Source organism: Pectinophora gossypiella, chromosome 19 (genome assembly GCF_024362695.1).
Source record: "Pectinophora gossypiella chromosome 19, ilPecGoss1.1, whole genome shotgun sequence".
NCBI classification, from domain to species: domain Eukaryota; kingdom Metazoa; phylum Arthropoda; class Insecta; order Lepidoptera; family Gelechiidae; genus Pectinophora; species Pectinophora gossypiella.
The window spans coordinates 5,934,363-5,961,039 of record NC_065422.1 but is presented as its reverse complement, the minus strand read 5'-3'; the positions used below and the strand labels follow the sequence as shown (position 1 = coordinate 5,961,039).

The window sequence follows — 26,677 nt, the reverse complement described above, 5'->3', positions numbered from 1 at the left end:
GCATGTTTTGGTAAAATAATTTTATTTTCGTATACATTAAACGTAAGATGCAATAAAGGCAGGCATATCAATACAATTCCATAAGAACTTCCAATTTACATCACAGAAAAAATATGAGAGTAGCACCCATCCAACACACTACTCATGAATTTTAATGAATAGAATCTAATGTATGCTATAATGATAACACTACAGTAGAACACGAATCATAGCCTCAAGGGCCAATTGTATTGTTACATACATACTAAACATACAAAAATCACACTTAAGATATGGGCACAAAAAATCTACATATAAATTGCACATAATACATACAAAATGCAATTCACAGTCAAAGTTTTGTCAACCACTTTAAAGCAGCTAAATGTAGCAGGGAGAAGAGTGTGACAAACTAAGATTTTGAGCCAAATTGCCAAACCTCACAAAATAATATAAAAATTTTCCATTTAAAATAATACTCTAGAAACCTTTGACCCAGTAAATATTATCTATCTACTCACGTTAGGATCCGCCCATTATAATTATACATGTCTATATATATAATTGCAGTAAATGATCAATGTAATAATAAATGATTATATTATAGGAAGATATAAGTCAGATCTTAAATGCTGTGGCACCTTCTTGGCTCCAGTAAAGGTTAAGCATTCACTGTTTGACCAATATTCCATACTATTACTTTATGTAAAAACTTCTTATGATTTATAAATAATCAATTGAGGAAAGCTGAGTTGTTGAGGCAGATCAATTAATTATTTTGTGATGAAAGTTATTCATTGGCTAGACAGCTCTAAAAATAGAATTAAAAGAAGCTACTTTGAAACTGTCAAATTAAATTATAATTAAGTTGTTGTCTGCCAAAATCAGCATTATATATAGCAACAGTGAATGGCATAGCCTTATGGCTCATTAACATAGTTTTTCAATATATCTAAATATAATCTAAGTCTAGTCTACATTCATACAGCATAACATGTATGATATAGAAGTGTAATTACTATTTATTGTGATGATATAAACTACATCACTCACTTAAGTAGATAAACATAAAATATCATTTAACTTGTAGTTTAATATTTATTTACTATGGAATGAAGAAGATCCTTGAATAGGTTGTATTTTATGGCTTCTGCAACATTATGAAGACATACAAAGGGCAAATAACATGTTGTAGCATGTTAAGGATGTATGGCAAAAATACTTAAATTACATCCCCTGTAAAATGACAATGGTAGTCCAAAATTCCTAACATTAAAAGGTAACAAGTACAATAAAACATTGTAACAAAGGCCAATGCATTCAAATGACACTTACTCTTTGCCCTTAAGATCACCAGGCTTGGATTACATCAATAATTTGTTCATTGGAAACTATAATTACTGAAGCTGGGGATCAAAATCTTGACCATCATTTACTAAATTTGTGTCTTCCAGCTCTTCTTTTGCATCATTCTCAAGGACGGGTTCGTTTATTGGGATATTCATGTTAAGTGAGGAACTTAATTTAGGTGGTGCGGCCGCCGGTGTGACCTTAGATATAACCGGTGCTGGTGCATTTGACACATTCTTTGTAGTCAGGGCAGACTTCAACCTTTCTATTTCTTTTTCCAATTCACCAACTTTCTCTTTCCTTTCTGTCAACTGAGTGTTAAGGGTTTCTTTTTCTAACCTTAAAGTTTCCAGTGTGGCAGTCTTACTCAACTGGAGGTTCTTGAGTGACTGTAACTCAGTCTTGCATAGTTCCACATCGACTAGCGTGCGGTTGACCTGAGTCTCTGCCTTATTCGCCATTTCTTTGTATTTACCGACTTCAGAGGCGAGTGTATTTATACGTTTTTCTAAACTATTTACCTTTGATAAATAACCTTCCTTTTGTTCGATGAGAGTGAGCGAGTCTTCCATACATGATGTCTGCTGTTTGGAACAGTCCTGTAGCTGGGTGCTTATCTCGGCGATTCTGTTTCGTAATTCGGTCTCTAAACTCCAACTATTGAATAGTGAAAGTGTGAGCAATATGCACACAGCAAACACGATGTACATTGGCCAACGACGCATGTTCTCTATACCCATATTCTAATTAAACAATTTTATTACTTTAAGCCAAACGAGTAGTTTTTATGGTTTTTTTAGTACTTGTTCACTGATCGTTTGCAAATAATTTCGGACTCGACTGTCGACTTGACATTTGACATTTTATTGACAGTATGGGAGGTCGATGACATTGAGTTGTATGTGCACTTAGTCTGTTGTATTATTGTTAAGTTATTATTAGTTAAATTTGAATTTTATGAATTAAATAAGGGTATATATAAATAAACTGATATTTATTAAACGTGTGGTATATATTTTCATTACATGTTAATTGGATATAACACACTTTGTAAATATCAATAAGTAGTACCAACCTACCAATGCTAACTACAACCATAGACTAATTGAGAATACCCAGAGGAATACCCCCATGCACTTCTTTATCAATGTCAAAAATTGGTAGAAATGTTTTTCTATAGCTGGTATCCCTGACGAATAGGTCACGTGACCTCTCTATAAACCATAGACAGTAATCCTTCATCGACTTCTTTGGTTTATAGCCACGAGGTTTTTAGTAATATTTCAATTTTATAGTGAAATAATAAAAAGATACTTCATTTCCTTGGAACAAAATGCCACCCAGTAATCCTTTGCCGCCTAAAGAAAATGCCCTTTTTAAAAGAATTTTGGTAAGTGCTATTGTATAAACATACACTTCGAGTTTACGCAGCCTGTCATTCTAAGACGATTATCTTGAAATATAAAATACTGAACTGTATGGAAGCGGTGTTATTGTATTCTATATTTAATGCTTGTTCATCCCTAATGTTCCGACAGGCTATTTACTTATGGAAATGGTTTTAATTTTAAACTATACAAACATGTTTCAAAGACTATTGTTGCACCCTTTTTAGGATGCATTCAGTGATGTAGAGGTTAACGATTTGCGATATTATTTTTCAGCGTTGCTACGAACATAAACAATACAAAAACGGGCTGAAATTTGCGAAGCAAATCTTGTCCAATCCGAAATTCGCTGAACATGGAGGTAAGGAATGAAGAACTAGAATTTGATATTAGACATACGAAAGGAGAATATTTATTAGTATCAATTAAGTTACTGTAAATCTTATTACGTTTTCTTGACGTGACATTATATTGTACGTATTATTTTCTAATAGAATCTTTTTAAAACAATTTTAGAAACACTGGCTATGAAAGGATTAACTCTGAACTGCCTTGGACGTAAAGATGAAGCATACGAGTACGTGCGTCGCGGGCTGCGTAACGACCTGAAGTCTCCCGTGTGTTGGCACGTGTACGGCTTGCTGCAGAGGTCTGACAAGAAGTATGATGAGGCCATCAAATGTTACCGTAATGCTCTTAAGTGGGAGAAGGAGAATATTCAAATCCTGAGAGACCTTTCCTTGCTCCAAATTCAGATGCGGGATTTGGAAGGTTATAAAGTAAGTATCAATGAAGTTTCTTACCTTTATTTTGTAGCCAATAAGACTGCATGTACAATGTAAATATGTATTATAAATACAAACTTCTAATAATTAGATCCTCACCTGAAATCTGTTATAAGTGACAGGTATGGGATGTTTTGAAATAAAACAAATGCATCCTGAAATAGATATTGTGACCTAAATATTTAAAATAGACTTTACAGGTCTCTAGCATGGTTGAATTTTGAGCTAAATGATTTGGTTAACTACTCAAGGAATATTTTGGATAAACACTAACTAAAAGAATTGTGCATTATTGGCTGTAAACTTTTAGTGTTTTTGTAGCTAATGTAATATGTCTGGTTACATCATGAGTTTTTTTTATAAGTAGCCGGTTGTTTACACTTCAGCTTATTTAATTAAGTTCTTATATAAATTGCCTACAGGTTATCATTGCTTAGCAACAGGGATTATTTATTATGTAGATTCTTTCTATGGAAACTTGAAACATTAATGGTTATGTAGACATTTATTTTTTTCTTCTATGTTTTATGTAAGCCGCAACTGACCATTGGTTGAATGACTAAAGTTGGTTGTTAACTCTTTTAACTGACTTTAACTAGGAGGTTAAAGACTCCTTATCCTTATTTATAAACTCATTAGTAATAAATAACATCATTATAGAGATAACACTTTATTGCTCACAAAAGTAGACAATTTAGCAGGAACAATTTAATACTAAAGTAGGGAAAGTGTGCGTCATCACCAAAATTTGTCTAGACAAACTTGAATTGAAGCTTTTAATTTTAGTATTATTTTGATAATTAATATATGTAATAATTGTGATTCCAGGATACCCGCTACCAACTGTTTATGCTGAGGCCAACACAGAGAGCGTCATGGATCGGTTTCGCCATGAGCTACCACCTTTTGGGAGACTATGAGATGGCCAATAGCATTCTCGATGCCTTCCGTACAAACCAAATGAAGGGGCCGTATGACTATGAACACTCGGAGCTGTTGCTTTATCAGAACATGGTGCTGGCTGAGTCGGGACAGTATGAGAGAGCACTGCAGCATTTACAAAAATTCCAAGCTCAAATTTTGGATAAATTGTCGGTGAAGGAAACTTCCGGCGAATATTTATTAAAATTGAAACGGTGAGTGAATATACTATGTATAGTTTAAATCTCGTACTATATGTTCTACATAAAGGTTACATCAATTATTATGTCATCTATTGTGTAGTCTGTTGATATTGAAAACAAACAAATACTTTTTGATATTCTATGTTTAAAAAATATATTGAATACTACTTCAGTTATTTTTGACGAAAGTTATACATAGAGTAAATAGTTAAGGCCATCTTTTTACTAATAACTTTATTTTAAATAATATTATACTGATTTTCAGGTACAAAGAAGCAGAGGCAGTGTATGAAGACTTGTTAAAACGTAACCCTGAAAATGTGATGTATTATCAGAAGCTCATAGAAGCTAAACAACTTAGTAGTCCTGATGAAAAAGTGGCCTTTTTCGATGTATATAAGTGAGTATACTTCATCCTGTACTTTGTACGATAAATAATGTAGTAACATAAGTCAATGTGTGATTAGCAGCAAAGAATAAACAATAGTACTATGTACAGAAGGGACACTGTAAACAAGGTGAGTGAAGTAAGTAGGTAGTAAGATATAGGTAATGGTAGATAGAAAAGAATCAATCAACCTGCTATTGGCTGATACATGACTATGCCTATGTACGTCATAACACTAGTTTACGTACTTTGACAGATCTAATTATTACCGCGTATTATTGAGGCTATTGAAAAATGTTATCTTATTGAAATATAATCACTTATTGTACTAAACTGGTTATTCTCTTTAATCGTAATTAGGTACTAGTGATGTTTAAAAGCTAGAGGAAGTTAGTACAACTTCAAAATGCTATTGTTTTTTTTTATTATGTCTCTTGATGACTCTCAAGGCTTCAAAGATTACAATTTTATCTATTAGTTATATATTACATGATAAGAGTATACTTATCATAATTGTCACCAGTGTAGGCTTGTATTGTTTTGATACACTATACTGTTATACTGTTCCTTGTCCATGCAGATGCATTGCCAATCTCTTCCAAAAATAAACAAAAACGAAAATAAAACAAATGTAAAAAAAAACCATCGTAATTAAAGGTATCGAAGCCGAAATTAAAAATCTCAAAAGAATAATCTCACAATCTGTATCTGAATTAGTTCCATGTCCATCTGATGGAGGTCCCAGAAGAGGGACAGATTTCAAAAAAATAAAATAGACATGCTGTTCATAGTTTTGCGTCGATAATGCTTACGACTGCAGCAACCATTTCATCATCATTAACTAAAGAGCCACACTCTTGTCAGTGAAGCATTCTCCAACCCTATCGCTTCATGGCCAATTATTTGACTTCTTTATTAGACACGACATTCGCATTCTCATAGCAACCATTTGATTGATAAGAATTTTGATCGTCAACTTTAGCACCTTAAGTATTATTTTAAACTTCGAACCTTTATGTTGTGTGTCATTTTTTTTTTGAATTTGGATAACTGGCTAAGAAATTACCTCTATACTGGTTCTGTCTTCACTTGGTCTCTATTCGTACCAATACAATTTAACAAGCGGTGAACGTAAACGAACTTTAATCGAATTATTTGATAATTGGATTCTATTTTGCTTGGCTGTCTAGTACTTAAACTCACGTTCTCCGCTTCTTTTTTATTGAAAAGGCGGTTAATATGTAGAGTAAGGTAGAAATATGTCGATGTTTTCAGGAAAGAATATCCGAAAGCGATCGCGCCGCGGCGGTTGCAACTGACAGACGCCCCGCCGTCGGTGTTCCCGGCGCTCGTGGACCTCTACCTACGTCACGGACTGCATAAAGGCATCCCACCGCTGTTCGTTGACCTCAGGTACGCGCAACTTATTAACAAAACAACAACAAACTAAACAAGTGTAATGTTAATTACTTCTATGTTGAACTGGGAGCAAATAGTCCGTGAACAATGTTTATTAATCTGTGAACAATGTAAGTCATCTATGAACGATGTAGTTGGCTGTGTTGGCTCCAACACTAATCTTAAGATAGATTTTTACTAATAGTTATGTACGGTCACAAGTACTGATATGTATACACTTTGAAACCATGTCACATTAACTTTTTTGACAAATTAAACCGTAAGTGTCACATATGATAGTGTGACAGGGTTCTAGTGGGTACATGATATTGTTCATGACTGTACAGCTGTTTTTACAGAATGTGTTCAGTTCAGCTGTTTATATCAGAAATTTCACGACTATATTACCAATTGGGCAAGTCAGAGGTACCTATTAGACAACTATTTATCCTCTCGTGCATATCGTAAAAACCGAAGAAAGAGAGAGATTGTGTCCTTTCTAATATGCTGTATATGCGTTGGGTTGAGGATTTGTCACCATGTCTCTTATTTATTTTAGTGAACATTCTAGCATAATTGGCTGCCAGTTATCTTCTGATTACTTCTGCCTCTGCTCTCCCCATTTGGGATTACGGATCATATATATCTCTCTAAAAGTTGAAGTTTTCGTCTGTACTATCTATCATATGCACAATGACTAAACCAAGCCTTTTTCAACTTGCAGGTCGTTATACGAGGTCCAAAGTAAATCGGAGACGATAGAGCGTCTAATTTTACAGTACATAGAGAATTTATCCAAGACTGGCAAGTTTAGTGCGGACCCTGAGGAGGAGACGCAGCCGGCCAGCGCGCTACTATGGGCGTACTACTACGCCGCGCAACACTTCGACTATAAGAAGGACACCGATAGAGCACTACATTATATCGACGCCGCGATAGACCACACGCCCACCCTCATAGAACTGTTTATTGCCAAAGGAAGGATATATAAGGTATGTATAAATACCCTGATCTGCTATGTGGTGTCATCCTCACCAGTTTTGGTGTCAGGGTTATTATTGACATGGTTCATGTATACTAGATACTTACGTGAGTCGAGAATGTGAGTTCCCTCACGATGTTTTCCTTTACCGCTGGCAACGAACTGCGATCGACATAGGGTGATATGGGAAACCTATAAATTTTATTCGATTACACTTTCGCACTTGGTAATCGTCTGAAGCTAAGGCCCCAGCAAAGAAGTGAAAAGAGGATAAACAGCAAAACATCCAAGTTTTTCTTTTATCCTTGAATATGTCATCTCCCTAGCGTTATTGCGTTTTTTCAGGGTCCGCTTACCTAACCTGTAGATTTGACAGGTCCGGTTTTTTACAGAAGCGACTGCCTGTGTGACTTTCCAACCTGCGAAGGGAAAACCAGCCCAATATACAGGTTAGGTCACATCCGAAACGCATTTCTCGGGTATGTGGGTTTCTTCACGATGTTTTCCTTTACCGTTGAGCACGTGATAATCGTTTACGATCCAAACATGAATTCGAAAATCGTAGGTTTATTGGTGGACTGGAACCTGCGACCTTACAGTGAGAGTCAAGCGTTCTTGCGACTGGGCTACCACGATGATCCTTGACTATGTCATCATCATCAATTTAAGAGCCACGCTCTTGTCGGTGTAGCATTTTCCTCCATGCTACTTTTTTAGGGAAAAATAGGGCAGTGGTTTCCCTCTTGCCTTCCGCCTTGACTGTGTATGGAACATAAATTCTGTAGCATGGATGTTCTATATAACTTAGAGACAAACAGCTAACGTTAGCAACTAACTAGTTGATAATTGATAGCCACTATAAACTTTCATGTTAATGCATAGACCACGCATGGCGCACGGTTTTGAATTAAATAAGTCACTTAATAAAACCGATAAACCTTGAAAGCACAAAATCGTGACTACTTAAGATAAAATAAAACCTATCATGCCTCGATCGATTTGTTAACAACCTAGATACGGTTTAACAAAGTTTGAGATAAAATCTAGATAATTGAATGTATAAATTGTATAAATGCTCTCCTAGTTTCTAAGCAATGTGTTCTAAACTTAAGTATGTTTGTTCTCCACGCGACTAAGTTTTATGCCAATAGTTATATTATTAGGTATTAACGTTATCTCCGGTTCTCTCGAACCTCCTCTCATACGACGCCCCGAGTCGAAGTTCGTTGTCTGAAATGTTGTACCCGGTGGAAATTGTTGTTCCCCTTGATTGATGAAGGCTTTCCCCCGGCTACGGCGAAGCAAAAAGGAGGGCTATGTATTTGGCCGCTATGTATGTGTCTAAACCACCTATCACAATTTAACAAATGAGGTGTCAATAAAAGCGTCTTGATTGTGCGTCGTGATTGTATTCAATGTGGCGCCCTGTAGACTGAGGAAGGAATAATGTTTCTATTTCTGGTCAGGTTTTAATTAGTTGTAACGTATATTCGCAGCGCGCCGGCGACCCCGTCTCCGCGTATCAATGGCTGGAGGAGGCGCAGGCCATGGACACGGCTGACCGCTACGTCAACAGCAAGTGTGCGCGGTATATGCTGCGCGCTTGCCACATCAAACGCGCTGAGGAGATGTGCGCTAAATTCACTAGGGAAGGTATGTTATGGTCGCTTGTTCATCTCCAGGTACAATAATTATTTTTTAATGGCTTTGTCCGCCTATGTAATGTATGGGCACTACTTTAGTTTGCGTGCTCCACCTTAGACCACATCGTTGCTTAAGACCAGTGCCGTGTTTATCAAAACTTACAAGTCTACACGTTCACAAAATGGGATTTTGCGAAATTCAATCCCATTGAGCTGCGGGTAGTAGTAATCCGAAGAACCGCAACACGTTTTTGTTTCCCATTATGCCAGCAATGCATGTTTAGGGTTCTTTCAAAACATACAAAGGATAAATTTGTACCTATAGCTAATTTCAGAAACGATTTGATGAAAAGATATACAACAAGAGCTCCATTATTAAAGATAACAAAATATATCTTTAATAATCGAATCGTCAAGCGATCCTAACCTGACCTATATTATGTTCTACTATAATATAAATACTCACATAATCTCACGCCCGTATGTTATCATTGCAGGTGTGCCAGCGACGGAGAATCTTAACGAGATGCAGTGCATGTGGTTCCAGACGGAGGCGGCGGCCGCGTACCTCCGCCTCAAGCAGTGGGGCGAGGCGCTCAAGAAGGCCCACGAGGTTGATAGGGTACGTACACAAACATCCTGATATTATTTACATATACCAGTTTATTGATTGTCAGAGATAGAAAGAGAGAAAGAACAATAGCACGCTTTTGGACACTCCATACAAAAATCTCATTCTTACCGTGTGCCGCTTTACCCTAAGTGCGAGCGAGATAGATAGTCCCCTTACTCCTTAACGGTTTACAACCATTTAGACTAAAGTAAGACTCAGAGGGGGTGAGGTAAATCTAGGCCGGCGCCCGATAGTAATTGACGCTATTATTATAACGATATTATTCTTTATTCTATGACAAGAGTCCAGTTTCTATTGTAAATTAGTACAGAATAACAAAGATAACAGCTTCGAGATATCTGTTCAGGCTCCCTTACGCAGATACAAGTAAAAAGTAAAAAGATTTCTAAACTAAAACTGCATGTATGAAGACTAAGGAAGAAATGTTAGTAGTCAATATCATAGCAAGTGAGATTCGCGAAGGGGATCTTATTTATGTACTTACGTGGTCTCAAAATCGTTATTATTATTTGTATGTCCCGTAAGTAAATAAATAGAAGTGTCCTATCAAATAAGCCACTAAGCAAATGGCCTACCTAACTTGTCCCCGTATGTGTTCCAGCACTTCTCGGAGATAATGGAGGACCAGTTCGACTTCCACTCGTACTGCATGCGCAAGATGACGCTGCGCTCGTACGTGGGGCTGCTGCGGCTGGAGGACGTGCTGCGCGCGCACCCGTTCTACTTCCGCGCCGCCGCCGCCGCCGTGCGCGTGTACCTGCGCCTCGACCAGCACCCGCTGCAGGACGCGCCGCAGACCATCGAGCCCGACACCGGTAACACACGCCTATATCTATACCTAGCCTAACTGCTACCAGGACGGCTTCCGCGCTCCAGTGATTGAACGCTGGGCTCATGATTCGGAGGTCCTGGGTTCGAATCCCAGCGTGGAGATTATCACAAAAAACATTTTATGATCCCTAGTTTGATTAGAAAATAACCTAGCCTAACTACTACACCAGGACAGTCTCCTTTCTTCAGTGCTTCAGCGTTCCGGAGGTCCTGGGTTCGAATCCCTTTACATTATCACAAAAATCACTTGGTGATTCCTAGTTTGATTAGGGCATTGCAGGTTGATCACCCGATTGTCCGAAAATAAGATGATCCGTGCGAAGAGCACGTTAATTACCTAAGTATGTAGTCGTTATATAAGCCATGCGAGCGTCCTATAGCTGCTCCATAGTAACCCTGATGAGGATACAATAACACTTAAGAGCGTATGAATAAAACCCCAATTCGGATAAGTTTTTCTACGAATTCTACTCGTGAGTGCATAACCATACGAACACTGGTCTAAGACGACTAACTCGTACCCTTGGAAAGTTGAATTAGTTACATTAGGTTCATATGAAAACGCGTAGTGTCGACTGCACTGCTACCTAAGAGAGAAGAGTTTGCGTATGAATTACGTAGAATCAATAACGATTGTAAAATTGACCTTCAACAACTTTGTCTTTGATAAAGTTGATACATTAATTTTTATTCAGCAAAGCGGTCCGTTATAATCGACACATCATTTGTGCTTCTAATCCGTAATGACGTAAATGGCCTAACTGATATCAAGACCGAGCTTTGAAAAATTTTCATTTTTCTCGTAAAAGTGAATTTTAACGGTGTTTTGTTTGTGGCTTGAAATGCTGAAGAAAATTTTTGTATTGGGCAATATTTGCTGTAATTGACATTGACGTTTCGTATCAGTGTTGCCAATTTAGACACGTAATTTTCTACCAAAATACAGCTGTATAGCCTAGCTACTATTATGCTATCATCGTGCATGACATAATATAGAGAAAAAAAGTAATACTAAACGTATTTGCTTTCTTTACCGATATTAGTGATCTTTTTTTATCATCGTTGTTATTATATTTTATAATCATATTACATAACTGCAATTGTCTTACACATAGCGACTGCGAATTTCACAGTCAAGTCTTGCACACTTTCATTATAAGTATTACGTGACAATTGTAACACGTATTTGCTAATTGCTTATTTGTAGGGTAAACTGGTCATTTGTTCGTAATTATGTCGTAATGAGTGTTACGGTTAATTTTTGTGTGTTTATCACTCGCTTTTTCTTTCCGACCTCCTTTCGGGAATTAACATTTGCATTAACTAGAGGCTCATTTATTAGTCGTTATGTATGTTTGGTTTTTTGCTCAGGGGTGATAGATATAAAATATGAATTCAATAGGGTGGGTGTGTGTCAACAGAAAATCCTAGTATCATTAAAAACAATTTTAATATTTTATTTTACATTCTTTGTTTTAGAAAATACGATACAAAATCACAATTATTTTGTCGTTATTGTTTTAAATAACAATATAGTAACAAACAATTGTTATATTTTTACATTAAATAACAATTATTTTCACTCATTGCTTCATATCACAACATTCCTAAGAGTTCATCGAGAATACTGACGAATAAATTAATTATATCACTATACATGCACCACAGTCTCTTAACAAATACATTCAATAAATAGTATAATTATAAAAAGCGTCCATTACACAGCACAGTGTACAAAACATCGCTCGTATCAAACTACACAATCGTGTTTAAATATTATGGCAATGCGGGAGTCCCGCTAAGTCTTCACTACACTACTTAGGACACTATCACATTTGCGCTTTGTATTTACAAGTCGGGCGTGCGCCGACGCAACCGTTCAGACTAGAGCTTTGGTTTCACCGACCGTAGCCGGGGGATCGGTACCTCTCGCGCGCCGCCTGCGCCGCTTGCGCCGCCTGCGGCGTCAGGAAGTACACGTGCGCGCCCTCGCCGGGCAGCCGGTACGACACGAACGAGCCGGGCCGGCCCTCCCCGGCCGTGTTCACCGGCGCCACCCACTCCGCGTCCGGGTTCACCGGTGGTAGCGGCCGGCGGTAGTTGACGGCGGTATCCCCGGCTAGCGACGGCCTATTCAAGTCGTACTGCTCTCCTGTGTACTGCGGCCTCTGCACCTGCGTCTGTATCCTGTACTGCTGCGGCTGCCGGTATCCGGGGTTTGGTATGGGGATGAACTCGCTGTCGGGGTTGATAGGCGGCCGCGGCAGTCGGTCGTTCACCGCGGTATCCTCCAGCAGCGACGGCGGCTTCTGCGGCTGCACCAATTCCGCGTTTTGTACTTGAATTGGCTCCGAGTTCGGGTTGATGGTCGGTCGCGGTAGGCGGTCGTTGACGAGTGTGTCTCTTTCCAAAGAGGGAGCATTAGGATTTGGCTCTACGATGTCATACGCAAATTGCAAGTTGATGTTGTTGTCGATCGGTGTCCTCACTGTACCCAAGGGAGGTGTCACAGCCAAGCCGTTGATGTCGTGAGTGTTATCTTCCAATTTCTTCCCGAAGATGTCAAACGAGTTCCTTGTGATATCGTCTAAATATCTTTCGTCTTGCTTGGTGTAGTATCCGTGGCTGATTGGGTTTGGCGTTGAACTCGGGTGATGTTGATGTGTAGGACCCTTATCGTTTTGTATTGAAATGTGATTTCTACTCTTAGAAGGGCGAACTTCTTTTACTGGTGTGTCGTCATAATCCTCTTCCCTCGTTTTAGTTTTAGGGTAGTATCTCGTTGAAGTAGGTGTTTCAGTGGTGACTTGCACGTTTTCAATCAAATATTGTTGGTGGTAGGCGGGTGAGACGGAGGGAGTGATGGCATTGAAGTCGTTTTCAAGGTTGAAGGGCTTGCTGTAGCTTACCATTGGCCTGAAGGGTTCCGGGTCCAACTTAGGAGCACGGAATGTAAGTTGATCTGGCCGAGGTTTATTGTTGGTTTGATAGCTGAACTGGTAGACTGGTCTGGATGTGATAGCTTTAGGTTTATGTGAATGTGCCCGGTGCGAATGACCCTTGGGTCGTTTCGTTGTAAACAAATCAATTGTCGATTGTATATCAGCAATTTGTTGATAAAACGGATCTGGACGCTGCTTCTGTTGCTGAACATACACATTCGGCTGTCGAGGGTTCTGTATACTAAAGTATTCCTGTGTAAGTGTGCGGGGTCCTTGCTTCTGTGGCCATAAGAATAGAGCATCTTGATCTATTGATCCGTATGTCACATCCACCGATGGCGCAAAGCCTGCTTGTTGATTCACATTATGCTGAACAGGTGCTTGGTTTTGCACTGACTTGTAATAATTCCTGCCATCGAAATAAGTAGCGGGTGCCGGTGAAGTCTTTGGTTGCTCATCGAAAAAGTAGAATGACGCTACGCCGTCTTGAGCAGGCTTCCTATACACTGGCTGCAATTTCGTAGTAGGAACTTCATCGTTTTGAGTGTTACTGTAATACGCTCTCAAAGGCACTTGAGTCGACGTCACTACGTCATTAGTAATCACTGGTGATTTTTCGGGTACACTGTACACTATGTAAGGTTTCTCAGTCGGTTTAGGCGGCTGATGATCGTAAATACGTTCCGGATAATCGTAAATAACGGACACAGACAGCGGCTTTGATGTCAGCTTTTGTCTCATCTTGTACACTGGTTTCTCTGCCTTCGGCCGTGATGTGACTTCGTCCGGCAGGTTGTGTACGCGCACCGGTTGTCTTTGTGGTATTTGCACGATGCGCTGCGGCTGCTTCCGTATTTTCGTCGTAATTTCCACCGTCTGAGGAGTCGTCGTTACATAAGTGCTCGGTTCCTCAGTCGTTCTTGTCGGTTCAGTGGTAGTCGTAGGTCTTGTCTTATACTTATGACGGTACACAGAAGGCGTCGAAGGGGATTTCGTCGTCGACTTCGGCCTCGAATACGTTGTTGTCGGTCTAGGCGTAGTTCTAACTGTCTCCGTTGTAGATTTTTCTTCCAGAGGTGCAAAGAAATCCGGTGGTGGAGGTAGAATGATCCCTGGGACTAACGGTCCTGCTGGCACGCTGTTATTGTAGTCCGCGCGGTAAGAAAAATTGTATGGCGGCGGATAGTAGATCGAAGGGTCGTCTTCGTCGTACAGGTCGGATTGGTTGCTCGGTGGTGGTAGAAACGCTGCGCCCGGAGGAAAGCCTTCTGGAAAAGAGCCGTTCATCGATGCGGGGAATGGGAATCCTTCGCTCGCATTCCCAGGAAGGAATGGGAACGGAGGAATTGGCAACGGCGCTCCCCCGGCAGAAGAGTTTCTCGGATCGTCACTCGCGGGGTAGGGCGCTCCCGGCGCGAAGGGGAATGGCGGAGGAGGTAGAGGGCCTTCGCCCGCTCCTTCAAGGAAGGGAGGGAGAAGGGGCGCAGGGACACTACCGTTTGGCGTAAGGAAGACGAGCGGTCCGTCGTCGGAGAGTCGAACCGGAAAGGGCGGTGGCACTTTCGGTTTCTGAGGTAGCTTTACTTGCCTTCTGGGCGCCTCGTAGTCATCGATCGGTGGCCACGGCCTGCGTTCACTTTCTTTCGTACGTTCGGGGAATGAGCCTCCTTTTAGCACCAATAAATGATCTTCTGCGAGCCAAATCTCGTCTTTCTTCAGACCTCCGAGACTTTGGATGTTATCCTTCGCTCTCGTCTCTGAGTTCGTTTCGTAACTGACGATACCGGGTCGTTTCGGTGCTTTGGAGAATATTTCATTCTGAATGAGGCCATATTTTCCTTCAGCCACCTGATCGGAAAGCGTCTTTTTATCTTCGTCATCTTCCTTAGTTTTAGGAGCATCTTTACCCTCTCCGGCACTCGACATGAGCATTCCATCGTCCCATATCCCCTGGTTCCATCCCACGGTGCCGCCTGACTGGTCCGGCACGACCACACCTGCGAACTTGCCCGTCTCAGTCTTCGCGTCGTACGATAGGGAGTTCTTCGCCGTGCCGTACTCCTTTTCGGGTTTAATTTTCATATGTCCGCCGATGAGACGTTTGATAGTGCGCTGCGACTCGGCGGCGTTGGAGTCAGCTTGCGCGGCTAGGCTGCGCTGGTCGCGCGCGAACGAGTCAGGCGGCAGCACGTAGGTGGGCACCAGCACGCTGGCGCGCGCCATCCACGCCAGCGCCACCACCAGCGCTAGCGCCGCCCCTCTCACCATCTGAAAGTTTACAGAAGGCACTTCTTAATACACATTTCACAACGATTATCATCACACTTATTTACGCATTAATCGATCAACTTATCTAAGTTAGGTTTTCTTTGTTATTCAAATAAGCTCCGGCGTCGCACATGAGCGGACGAAGTGAAAGGACTGCGGAGACAAAAACGTCGGCCAGTGTTTTAGGCACTGGCGTGGCGCGCACCACCACCCGCCTTTTATCGAGTCGTACCGAGCGACCACCTCCGACCGCCGGCATTGAGAATCAAGCGTTTAATTCGAAATTGAATGGCCGAATAACGACTGCGCGACAGGAAGGCCGCGAAGCCTAAATACGAAAAAATAGAACTGTCATGCCTTACTCAGCCATTCTGTTTTAAAAGTCGATCTCCGGGGGGCCCGATTGTTCCATTACGCCCATTATCAATTTGCGCGTAGCCTCGATTGTTTTAGAGAAATGTTCATTAACTCGACAACCGCTAACGATATAGAAACGAGTGTTTTGAAACAACGATATTTTTTCAATTGGAGTCGGCACGAGCGCAGTGCAACGTAATGCTCTTGTTGTAGTCACGAAGCGGCGCGATTATCGCGGCTCTTAAGCAAAACGCGTTTCTTTAAATTTCAAAGTCTAGTTATGTGGTGTGGGCGGGATGTGACAAACAGCGTTCACCGTGGAATTGTTTCTAACGGATTATATTGCAAAATGTATGTCGCTAGTTTGGTACTTAGAGTACTTAATTGGAGGCGAAAGCGCTCGGAGGCGAAGTGAACCAAGCAACAACTATCTGCAGTAATAACTAGAATAATAGCACTAGAACGGTTAGGGCGGTGAAGGCAAAGTCCCTGGTGTCCGGCTGGGCGTGCCAGGGCTGTGAAAGGCACGGTCACCTAACTCGCTCGATTTCGCCTTCGATAAGCGAGTAGCTGTGCACCGAAGGCGTAGAAATGGCTCCTTTGTTACCAAACTTGCACGGTTTGGACTTAAACATAACACCGTATTTGTTATGATCCATTTGGTGTTTCTATGTTAAAGAACTTTTTTATGTTTGATCAGTTAAATATGTATATCACGCTGTGTTCTGTATATCGGGCATCAGTCGACCGGGGTGGAGTAGTAACTTGCAAAACCTCGGTTTAACTCTTAATTGGTTTCGATTGTACCGCGCTGATCCAAACGATATTACCACAATACCCTGCTGTGGCCTTTGCCTTTTTAATTTGTCATTTAATACTTGAGATATTTTGTTAAAGATTATTTTTGCTGCGTAGTAAAATTAAATATTCGTTATACATAACATATTCGAAAATGATATTGTCCATTTTGTAGCGACGGAAATACGTTACTTAACCAACTGTTGTACCTACTAAATAAAGTAGTTCAGCCTAATGGCACACGACCAATGCGGCCATTATCGAAGACTGGTATCTCAATATGTTAGGTAGCTCCTAATCTTATTAACAGTGAATCAGAGTTGATTGGCAATAAACGTTTGGTCGCAGCTGTCGCCTCAGGTGCTGACCAAATTTTGCGTAACGCCTTGCGTATCAAGATTACAATGTCCACAATATAAAGCATAATACAATTAATTGAGTTATGTAGCTTGTGCAACGTTCACAGGTGACCAGGCTTAATGCGTTTTGACATTTGCATCGTCTTCCTTTCATACGGTCACTTGTTCACCTTCGAAAAAAATGTACCACGATTGTATTCAAGTTTGCGAGCTAACCCTTCTTACGACAAAAAATCTTATTAGCAGTCTCATACCTAGGTAGGTTCGACTGATATGTACCTAACAGGTATAGGTATACCTGCCTAACATTAAATTATTTCTTCAGTTACATAAACTCAATAAGAGTATCACTTAAAATAGGCTTTATAAAACTTGACTCTTTGGCAAATATCATTCTTATTCAAAAACCCGGCTACAGTTTTGTTGTAAGTAATTACGAGTATTTGACATGAGCGATGGAAACTAAAGACAAGAGCGGCCTTGCAAGCCGCAAGGTGGCCGATTTTTTTGCGGTCACTCGAGTACGAAGTGATTAACCAACTGAACGCGTTTGGGAGCGCAAGCGCAGTGACAACGCAGGCCTTGTGCGCCCTCGTTACGGAATATGGAATTTTGCTTTACTTTTATTTTTGAACTGTAACTGGAAATACATGTAATAATGACCAGTATTACGCTTGTTTTGTAATTCGAAATCTTTCCGGTATTGATGTATCTTAGCCCTTATGAATTAAGTGGCTAGTAATCTTCGCGAAACATAGCCTGAAATTAAATCTCCGCGATCATGAGAATCTAAAGAGAATGTAGCATTGTTGTCAAAAACCGAAATTACTGTAATTTATCAAAGTCCACACTTAATGATATGGAGGCGAAGTGTTCCCGTCCGTAGTGCTTTATTGTTTTTTTGGCCAATTATTTACAAGCTTTCTTTGGCTGAGATTTCGCGGCGTTGGGAAACAGTGATGCATTGTCACACATTCGTATTCAGTCCGCGAACGCTTTCCAACGTCCTTTGTTTGTCCACACCAGGATGCGTGATTTCACTTGTACTTAATTTCTAATGGGGATTTGGGCTGCGTTCATTGAGTTTACAGTGTTGTGATGGTTTTGGTTCTAAGAGCAGTAAAATGGGGAAGGTCCTGTCTTTGCCATTACATTGTAAAAAAGTTATGTATAAAAAGTTTTGCTTGGGTTAAAGTCAGTTGAGCAGTTGTATAAGATTGGCGAAGGCTTTGTTCGTTTTACTAAGAAAAATAAACTAAGGATTTCAACAGGCGTTATCTTAAGCAGCAAGGAACAGTAATTGCTTGAAGTCTGTAAGAAATACCGCCTGGCCTAGTACTAAGTAATTGCATACATTGATCTCCTTGAGTTTGCGGAACGACGGAAAAGCAACCAACATTTTATTACCGGCTTATGCACTGTTTGTAGAGCACAACTGGATGCATTTACATTTTGAACCTTGCGGTTTTTATGATCCTAATAATGGACATAAAGTTGGATCAAAAAGAGGATCAAATAATTATATCCCACTTTATGGAAAAGGGTCTAACCTTAACACGTCGTTTGCAAGCCTTTAAAAAAATACATGAATTTTAGTTACATTTTCCTATTTCTATTTTCCGTTGAAACAATATTGGCCCAGTTTAGTCCTACGTCGTATTAAGTAATTAAAACCTCAATCACCAAAAAGGTACAAAAGCAAAGCCGGGTCCAGTTGTCGAGTCGTGTGGCAACATCGTGTATTTTTGCTTTGACCACTCGGCGCGGCATGCAGTTGTGCCGACTCTTGCGCAACCAAACAAGAATGAATTTCGATCGTCGATAAAACAGTACTGAGCACGTGTTACGTACTTGTCTCCATATTTGCTGTGGCGAAACTGAGGCAAATTATAGTGGCATTGGGCCCGGGAGCGGCGCGAATTGTGCCATTATAAGCTGTCCTTTGTAAGGAGTAAGTTAGCAGCCACCATACATCATGATTAATCAAAAGATTTAGAGGCAACCAGATATAAATATAATGGTCGCGCGCGCATCATTAGTGCAAAAGACGACGTAGGGTTGCTGCTTCGCAAACTATATACTTTGGTTACTATTTATAGTAAATACAAAGTAATAAATTCCTACCGGATATCCAATACCAATTATAGCCATACACTTAAAAAAATATTTATTACTTAATAACTTATAAAAATGCACCTATAATTCTTGTTGCTTACAAAAATGTCACTAACTAGTTTAATATCCGTTAACGAGTTCAGTAAGTATAAAATTTACAAATGTCGAACTAAATATTGATATCCAATTAGTGATATTAATGTTAGGTAAAATATAAATAGCTCTGTTCTTTAAGCGGTGAAAAGAAAACCTTCACTAACCAATTAGAAGGAAGGGAAAAAAATAGAAGCTGAGATAAATAAAAAATAAACTTGTATCTGTCAGCCCTGTGGATGCGCAAACGCAGCGCGGGCGCGTGCCGTCACCGATTGATCTATAGCCTCATTACCGGCGGCTTTATTCCAAACCCGCGCTAACCTCTCCAATCTTTTGTTTGCATCGCCTTTGTTCAATTTCACTTAAATACATCATAAATTACATTGTGAATCGATAACTAGTACGTGCAAATTTTTAATTATTAAAATTACTGTACAAAAGGGCTTGTAACGTTATTGCAGTTTATGAGACACGTGCAGATGGAACAGACAGTGAGGTAATGCGCGGTGTGGGCAGACAAACTACTCCTCATGATCGTTAAACCAATAAACAAGATTATATGCTATTTTATTAATCATAATCATTTTACGACTCAATCTGACGACGCGCTAGGCTGTATTATCGAGAAAATTCAAAGCGATGCAAATAGTGTCAGGGTTCAGAAGTACTTGCAACGGTTGTCGCATGCCGTGGTCAAGGCGATCCCATCGTAACCAGTTCCATAGTGTCATCTATCGTTAGCGTATTATGTCATTTGTACTAGATTTTCCGACATAATATAGTGTCCAAGTCCCCGCCTGTACATTCCATAATCTCAACTTTATTAAGGCTTGAAGGCCTTGGATTTTAATGTGGGAACTCTTTAACGTCTTAAACTCTTGTTAAGTCTAATTTAGATTATCTCGCGCCGTTTAGAAATATGTTGCTTTACTTAAACTTTAGGCTTGCCGTTGTTACGTTATTTATTATTGAAAACATTGCGCTATTAATAATTTCAAGTAGTGATTATTGTGCTATTGATGACTCTATTTTGAATCATTTAAGCTCACTTTCTAAGCGTTTCTGTATATTTTGTAGGCGGTGTCAACAGTCGTTATTGTCGGTCTGGTATGCTAAGGTCACGTAAAAAATCGATCTGATTCTTCTGGTCGTGACTGGCTGGTCGTGACGGGCGCACGCGCCGCAGAGAAATATCTAAACTACCTCTTATGCGCTCTGTCATGTGCCATTGTTACCATGCTTATGATTTATAACACTTTACCTTTGTGACTTTCAAGGCTGCCACGTTTATTACACTTTTCGACTTTTGCAACCTTTTCTACGCACGTATCCATAACGTTCGTTCGTGTATTTAGCATCTCGAACGTTTCTTCCACGTTTAAGAATACAATATCGGCTCTCAAGGGTGGGATTCATATAGCCTTCGCAGCAATTTGGTAACCAAAACTTCCGCGTGCACAGGCATACATCAACGTCGTTCCAAATAACCAAAAATGTCGTATTACATTATTTTATGATGTCTTTGAATTCCGCCTCGAATTCCCCGAGATAAGGCATTTAAGTCGTTCCTTAAACGGCGTGTCTAACATCTGAATGGGAACATTTACATGTTTTATTGTTCGCAAAAGATGCGCTCCTACAAACTATTAGTTGTTGGACGTGATACGTTTTATCATACACTTTCTTTTCTTTGTTTGTACTTTCGCGTCTCTTTTGTTTCGTAATTTCGTAATCTTCCGTGTAATGCCCGGTTATTCGTTCCCATGTCACTAGACCCATAATTGTGATTACCGCATCTCGATTTTTACTTTTTCACATGACTTCACCGTAATGAACTTTACGTGTCGCTTGTTAACTTTTGAACTTTCAATTTGAACATTTCTTGCTTCTTAACGTTTGCATAGTTTTTGCTGCAGTATGTTTAACCTTTTTTATTATCTTTGTTTCAGGTAAGTATCTTGGAGGCACGCGGTGTATGTGAGTGGTTACATAGTCATGTTTCGATCGGATAGCGCGGGCCTGTTCTCCGCGATGAAGTAAACACCAATTAACTGATTTAAGACAGATAATCGTCGCTATTAGTTAGTTCTATATTGTTTAATATGAGCGTGTCTTGTGCAATGAGTTTCAAAATTTTTCCGCTGTTCTGGTGTTACCTTTTGGTGATTTTCGGAGCGTGGCGAATAATAGGCAACCTTAGATTGCGCCCGAGTCCTTCGTTCGGTGCTCTACGAGGAAAGCTACATATTTTATAGCGAATTTTGTAATTTGAGCGATTGCTAAGGCTGTTTAGTTATCTCGATAATCGTTTACAACAATTATGTTTCAACTTTTCAAGGTAAGGGTATAATTTTGCTGAGTAACTCTGGATAGTGACGGTGTTGGAGCGAACCGCGGGACGGGCGGTGGTCACGGTGATTAGACGCGCGGCTGACGATGCGCGCGCGCTCAACTAACCGCTGAGAACTCAGCTATTGTTTGATCTGACACACGCGCGACAATAGTTGCTACACACCTAAAACAAATTGTCTTTGTACATTGTTTTCTCCTCACATAAGTTTTCACAGGCCTTGCTTTCGTCTCGAAATAGTTGAGTTCCCTTCCCGCTGTCGTCTCTGCTCCTTTTTTGCGGCGTTCTAATGTCGAGTGTAGTGAAGCCGGATCCGTTTTTGTTGACGGATGCGCGCTATGACGCAATAGTTGATTTATATTATCATCACGTATTGATGATTTTGATTTCTATGGAAAATCGGCGATCTGTTTTTCAAGAAACGCGCACGATATGTCAACATAGGCTTTTGTTGTTTTTGTTGTTGAGTAATTTTCACGTTCAAGTCTCGATGTTGGTACAGATGGTTTGTAAAATTAAAGAGAAATGGAGCGGGGCAGTGGCGTCATGTTCTCATTGTAACTATATATTGTTCACGTTTGTAACTATTTTAGCTTTAATTTAATGTACACTATGATTCATAGCTTTAAACTCAAGGTGAATTGAGACAGGACATTGGCATACTATTCAGGGATAGTAATTTGAATTAAACAGCTGGTATGATGCATCGTCTACCAATTCCTATTAATAACCAAACCGTAATAATATTGACCAATTACTGCATTCATTTAAGAGTATTTAAGAGTATAATTATAAAGCTCGAAATATTTTGCTTTATATTTTATTTCTTTTTCTTAGTTTTCATTGGCTAACTTTCACGGGCTTTAATATAATTACTTTAATGTGCTTACGGAATAAATCGTGGGTACTTTACGTATTAATTCATCTTTAATATGCTATGGCTATTAATAAGACTTTCGCTCGGTCCATAAAATCCATTGTTTTCGTTTGTATTATAACAAATTTTCTTCTAAACACAAATTATTTAGCGACACAATTGAACAGAAATTCGGGGTCGCACGGAAGTGTTTAAGCTAATGCTTAAATAATAAGTGGCCTGTCAAGTTCTATGAGTTGCACCGGTACATTTTCACCTACTTTCAGTTCTTGCGAATATAACCACTTGTAACCGAATAGTGCTATAATTTTCAAGTTTTGTTTGTAAATACGAGTTTTTCGGGTTGTTGTATCTTGTATGTGTCTTATTATTTTTTTAACAACGTTTTTTCCGAGATTTTAATCTAACGCTGCGTTGCTGATATCATTTTGGAGCTAACAGGTTTTTTACTCACGGATACGGCGATTTGGCGTTAATTCCTGACATCCGCGTTTTAATAGTTACTTGTGTTGTATTCACACGATCTATGGCCTGAAGTTATTCTATGGACATGTGGCGTATGACATGTTTATTGACTCGTCGTGATGAGTTGTTTAGAGTCGCTCATCTCGCCCGCTCGTGCGGTCTATCCTCGCTCTTGGAATGCCATGCGGTTTTTAATATGTCAAGTATGCAGGTGAAGCCTAATAGGCACTAAGCATTAAATGTCAGGCGTGTTTAGACTCAGGAAATATTTAATAGTTCAAGTAAATCTAAATAGCTTAAACAATTTGCCTTTGTTTATCGAGAATATTCAGCGTCGATAATCGTAAAAATAAGCGATAAAAGTAACCTGTAAACGCTGTTATCGCGTCCCGAAAACGTTAGTGCGTAATTTTAATGAACATAATCCCGCTTAAGTAGCTTGCGAGGTATAAACAGTTCCTGATAAGTGCCAAGTTAGATGCGAAGTATCTGATAGACTAGTCCGTAAAGCTTGTTAACGTCCACATCGGAAACTATAATGTACCTAGTGAGTATAAGTACTACATCCAGTTATGTCACATGGAAGTGCTGACTTTCATAGGCTCTCGCCACTTTCAATCGATTTATTTAATACAAGAAGCGATTGATCAATTACTATAGTGATATAACCATGGCTGATTGCTACAAAAACATTGTCTATCAATACAAATTTGATTAATTGGGTTCTTGTGTTGTTAATTATGATTTGACGTGTATCTGGGTTGGGCGGAATTGTAATCGTCTTAGATCAGAGCGATTGCCCGATCCTAATATTATATGAATTTTCTTTATTGACGAGTATGTTTATTTGTGCAATGTCTTGTATATAGCTATCTTGCAAGTTGTTATTTCAAATAAGTAACATGATTTAGTTTGATTTACTTAAGAAGTTTACAGCTTCTATAAATTTCCTTTATTAAGCGTTAAATGCGAGAACATTTTGCGCAATAGTAACAAGTTTATCACTTCTATTGTATATATTATAGAAATAGCACATCACTGAACTGATTCCATAATTAAAAGCACGTTTGCCGTAGCATTACTTTGGTACGTGACATAACATCAAATATGTTGTGACCGGCAAAATTAATTTACATAAAGACTCACGTAACGAAACCAATCAGTAATAGGCACACGTTCAAGAAATTCCCGTTAGGAACGTCTCTGCATCTGACGTCGATAGGAAACATATTGACGATGATGATCTAATCACAAATGAATTCGTTAAGTTTACATATCTATGAATTCGCGTAAATATAAAAATGGCGATATATGGCATTATTAATCTTGATTATATAAGATCGATTATTACGAATTCCGTATCATAACAGGGCAGAATAATAATAACACCATTGATCTAATATACATATGCCAAATCAAAACAGATAATTATGTCATGCGATATGAATTTACCTACATCAGAACTATTCCGTCTAAGTTTTCATCCTGCGCTCGCGGACTCGGCAAACCTTCTCAAACCACATTAGTTATTACTTCGCCTTTTGTGTGAGATGACTAATAGCATGCAGCAATTCAATTAAACGCGGAATTGTTTCTTAAAGGTAGATGGAATTCTGTTTTACTCGTAATTTTGTAGTCTTTTAAAGTTCGCACTGATACTTTATGGTGTACTTGTAATAAATAAAAACTCATTGTTCTTGATAATGAATGTTCGTCTTGCGTGGGTTTATCGATGTTTTTAAATCGATTTTATTTAACACTTGGTCATCTTTGCATACTTATATGTTTATAAAGTCTGGGTTTTCTGCCGGTGTTTTTTGTTTACGCGGTGAAGTGTTTATCTATCGACCACGTAGCATTGATTCTCATAGATGTAGCATCAAGTATATTTTAATGACTTGGGAGTGTAGAAGTGTAGGATGTTTGTCGGTAAATAATTTTGACTGGTTTACAAGTATTAGTATAGGCACCTAAGTATAATTAGCTAAGAGCGTCTAACTTTGTATTTGAAACAGCTATATCTGTCTTATGAATAAAGTAACAGTATTAGTACATTCATTCATAAAATCCTACGCTTGTACCAATACAAATTATTTCGTGTTCCTTGTAATTGTGTGTAGGATTGTATATTTTTATTACGTAGGAGTCCGCGTTTTTGTGAATGATATCTTATATCAGTTTGGGATAAATTATAACTATACTTAACTTTTCCAGTTTGTCGTTTGAACATTATTTCGACTTATGTGTCTCCTTGACGTTGTTTATATTAAAAAAAGAATGTATTTTTTTTTGTGATGTATTTCTATGAATTCTACCATTTTTATTTGCGTTCTCACAGCTGTTTCTTTTCGTCATTGAGTGTTATGTCGAAGGCTGCGCTCTGAGAGCTTGTCGTATGAGTCGCATTGTTTTGGCGTCATTGTTGGCTGGTAGAGCCTAGCCCGTGAGATCTGGGTCGGGGACCAACTCTGATTGTCCTATGCTAATCTCAATCAATTGTGCGGTTCGTTCTTACTTTGATATGACATTTTACGCACTGGTTCATTTCAGGGTGGATATTTTTTATTTTATTCTTTCGGCGTCAATGACATTTTATTGATATTAACAACACAAGCGTTCGTAAACAAAACACTAGCTTACTTTAAAAGATAATTGGCTGAGGCTGCGGCTGTATCACTTGTAGCACCTTATCAGTGGCACATCACACGTTGAGAGTCACAACACTGTCCTCACTCGAGTCACTGGCACATGCCGGAATAGGTCACTGTGGTGGAGTATGGTACGTGTGTTCCGTAGGTCGCGCGGCGCATGAGTGGCCCGCTAGGAGGGGGCGCACGGTGTAAATACGACCGTGTACGCGTGCTCGCCGCCTACGCGCACAAGCTTAGTCCGTACGCACACTAACACAGTTTCTGGTGTAGGATTTGACTCGTAGGGCCACCGGCTGTAGGTATAGACAATTTTGAGAATGAGTCACAGGTTAGAGGTACTAATCCGAAAGTGCGTCCTTATTAGTATTTTAATATTCAGGTGTTAGATATAGGTATGCTTACTAATTAAAAAGCCGGTAAGGTATTTCGATATTCAAATGTAGATTTTTATCTTTATTTTAAGGTGATTCGTTTTCCATACAAAAGTTGATGCAGTGCTACAGGAAAACGGATAGAGGAATATTGTTATAAAACCGATAAATAGTAATATTTTGGTGTATTATTTTCGCAAACTAACAAAAATTTAGGGTCCGAATACGAGAAGTACCATATTTCAGACCCTCAATTTTGATCAATTCTACATTTGTAGTGGTGCAGATTACAGTGTATTTGCTGAGCGTGTAGAGGTGTCAATGTTAGTTTGTGTGCGTGATAGTTTTTTTTTTCTAAAGGCTTTGACTACTTGACAAGTGTAATAGAATGTCAGTGACAATTTATAAAGAGATTTTGTATGAAGAGAATAAATATAAATAAAAAACTAAAAATACTACAATCTGAGAAAAGGAATATTGGAAAAATATTTTTGTAATAACGTATCTTATTTAAACATTTTTAAAT

At 39.3% G+C, this 26,677-nt stretch overlaps 3 protein-coding genes across 3 annotated transcripts in view; 1 reads left to right on the top strand and 2 right to left on the bottom strand.

Moving 5' to 3' along the window:
* Positions 1-5: 5 nt before the first annotated feature.
* On the bottom strand, positions 6-2,193 carry LOC126375573 (uncharacterized). Its single transcript, XM_050022573.1, has one exon. The coding sequence runs from the start codon at positions 2,067-2,069 to the stop codon at positions 1,377-1,379; it is 693 nt and encodes a 230-aa protein (XP_049878530.1). The 5' UTR covers positions 2,070-2,193; the 3' UTR covers positions 6-1,376.
* A 370-nt stretch (positions 2,194-2,563) lies between these two features.
* The window catches only part of LOC126375456 (N-alpha-acetyltransferase 15, NatA auxiliary subunit), a 104,410-nt gene continuing 80,296 nt past the window's right edge, over positions 2,564-26,677 (top strand). The window contains exons 1-10 of the mRNA XM_050022382.1: positions 2,564-2,719; positions 2,994-3,078; positions 3,234-3,496; positions 4,331-4,638; positions 4,892-5,026; positions 6,290-6,427; positions 7,137-7,404; positions 8,891-9,047; positions 9,535-9,659; positions 10,273-10,486. Coding sequence (XP_049878339.1) covers positions 2,663-2,719; positions 2,994-3,078; positions 3,234-3,496; positions 4,331-4,638; positions 4,892-5,026; positions 6,290-6,427; positions 7,137-7,404; positions 8,891-9,047; positions 9,535-9,659; positions 10,273-10,486 — 1,750 coding nt within the window. The 5' untranslated portion in view covers positions 2,564-2,662. The remainder of the gene's footprint in view (positions 2,720-2,993; positions 3,079-3,233; positions 3,497-4,330; positions 4,639-4,891; positions 5,027-6,289; positions 6,428-7,136; positions 7,405-8,890; positions 9,048-9,534; positions 9,660-10,272; positions 10,487-26,677) is intronic.
* LOC126375452 (uncharacterized) lies at positions 11,934-25,956 on the bottom strand. The gene is made up of 2 exons (XM_050022376.1): positions 25,770-25,956; positions 11,934-15,712 (listed from the first exon to the last, which is right to left on the bottom strand). The coding sequence occupies exon 2, from the start codon at positions 15,710-15,712 to the stop codon at positions 12,401-12,403; it is 3,312 nt and encodes a 1,103-aa protein (XP_049878333.1). The 5' UTR covers positions 25,770-25,956; the 3' UTR covers positions 11,934-12,400.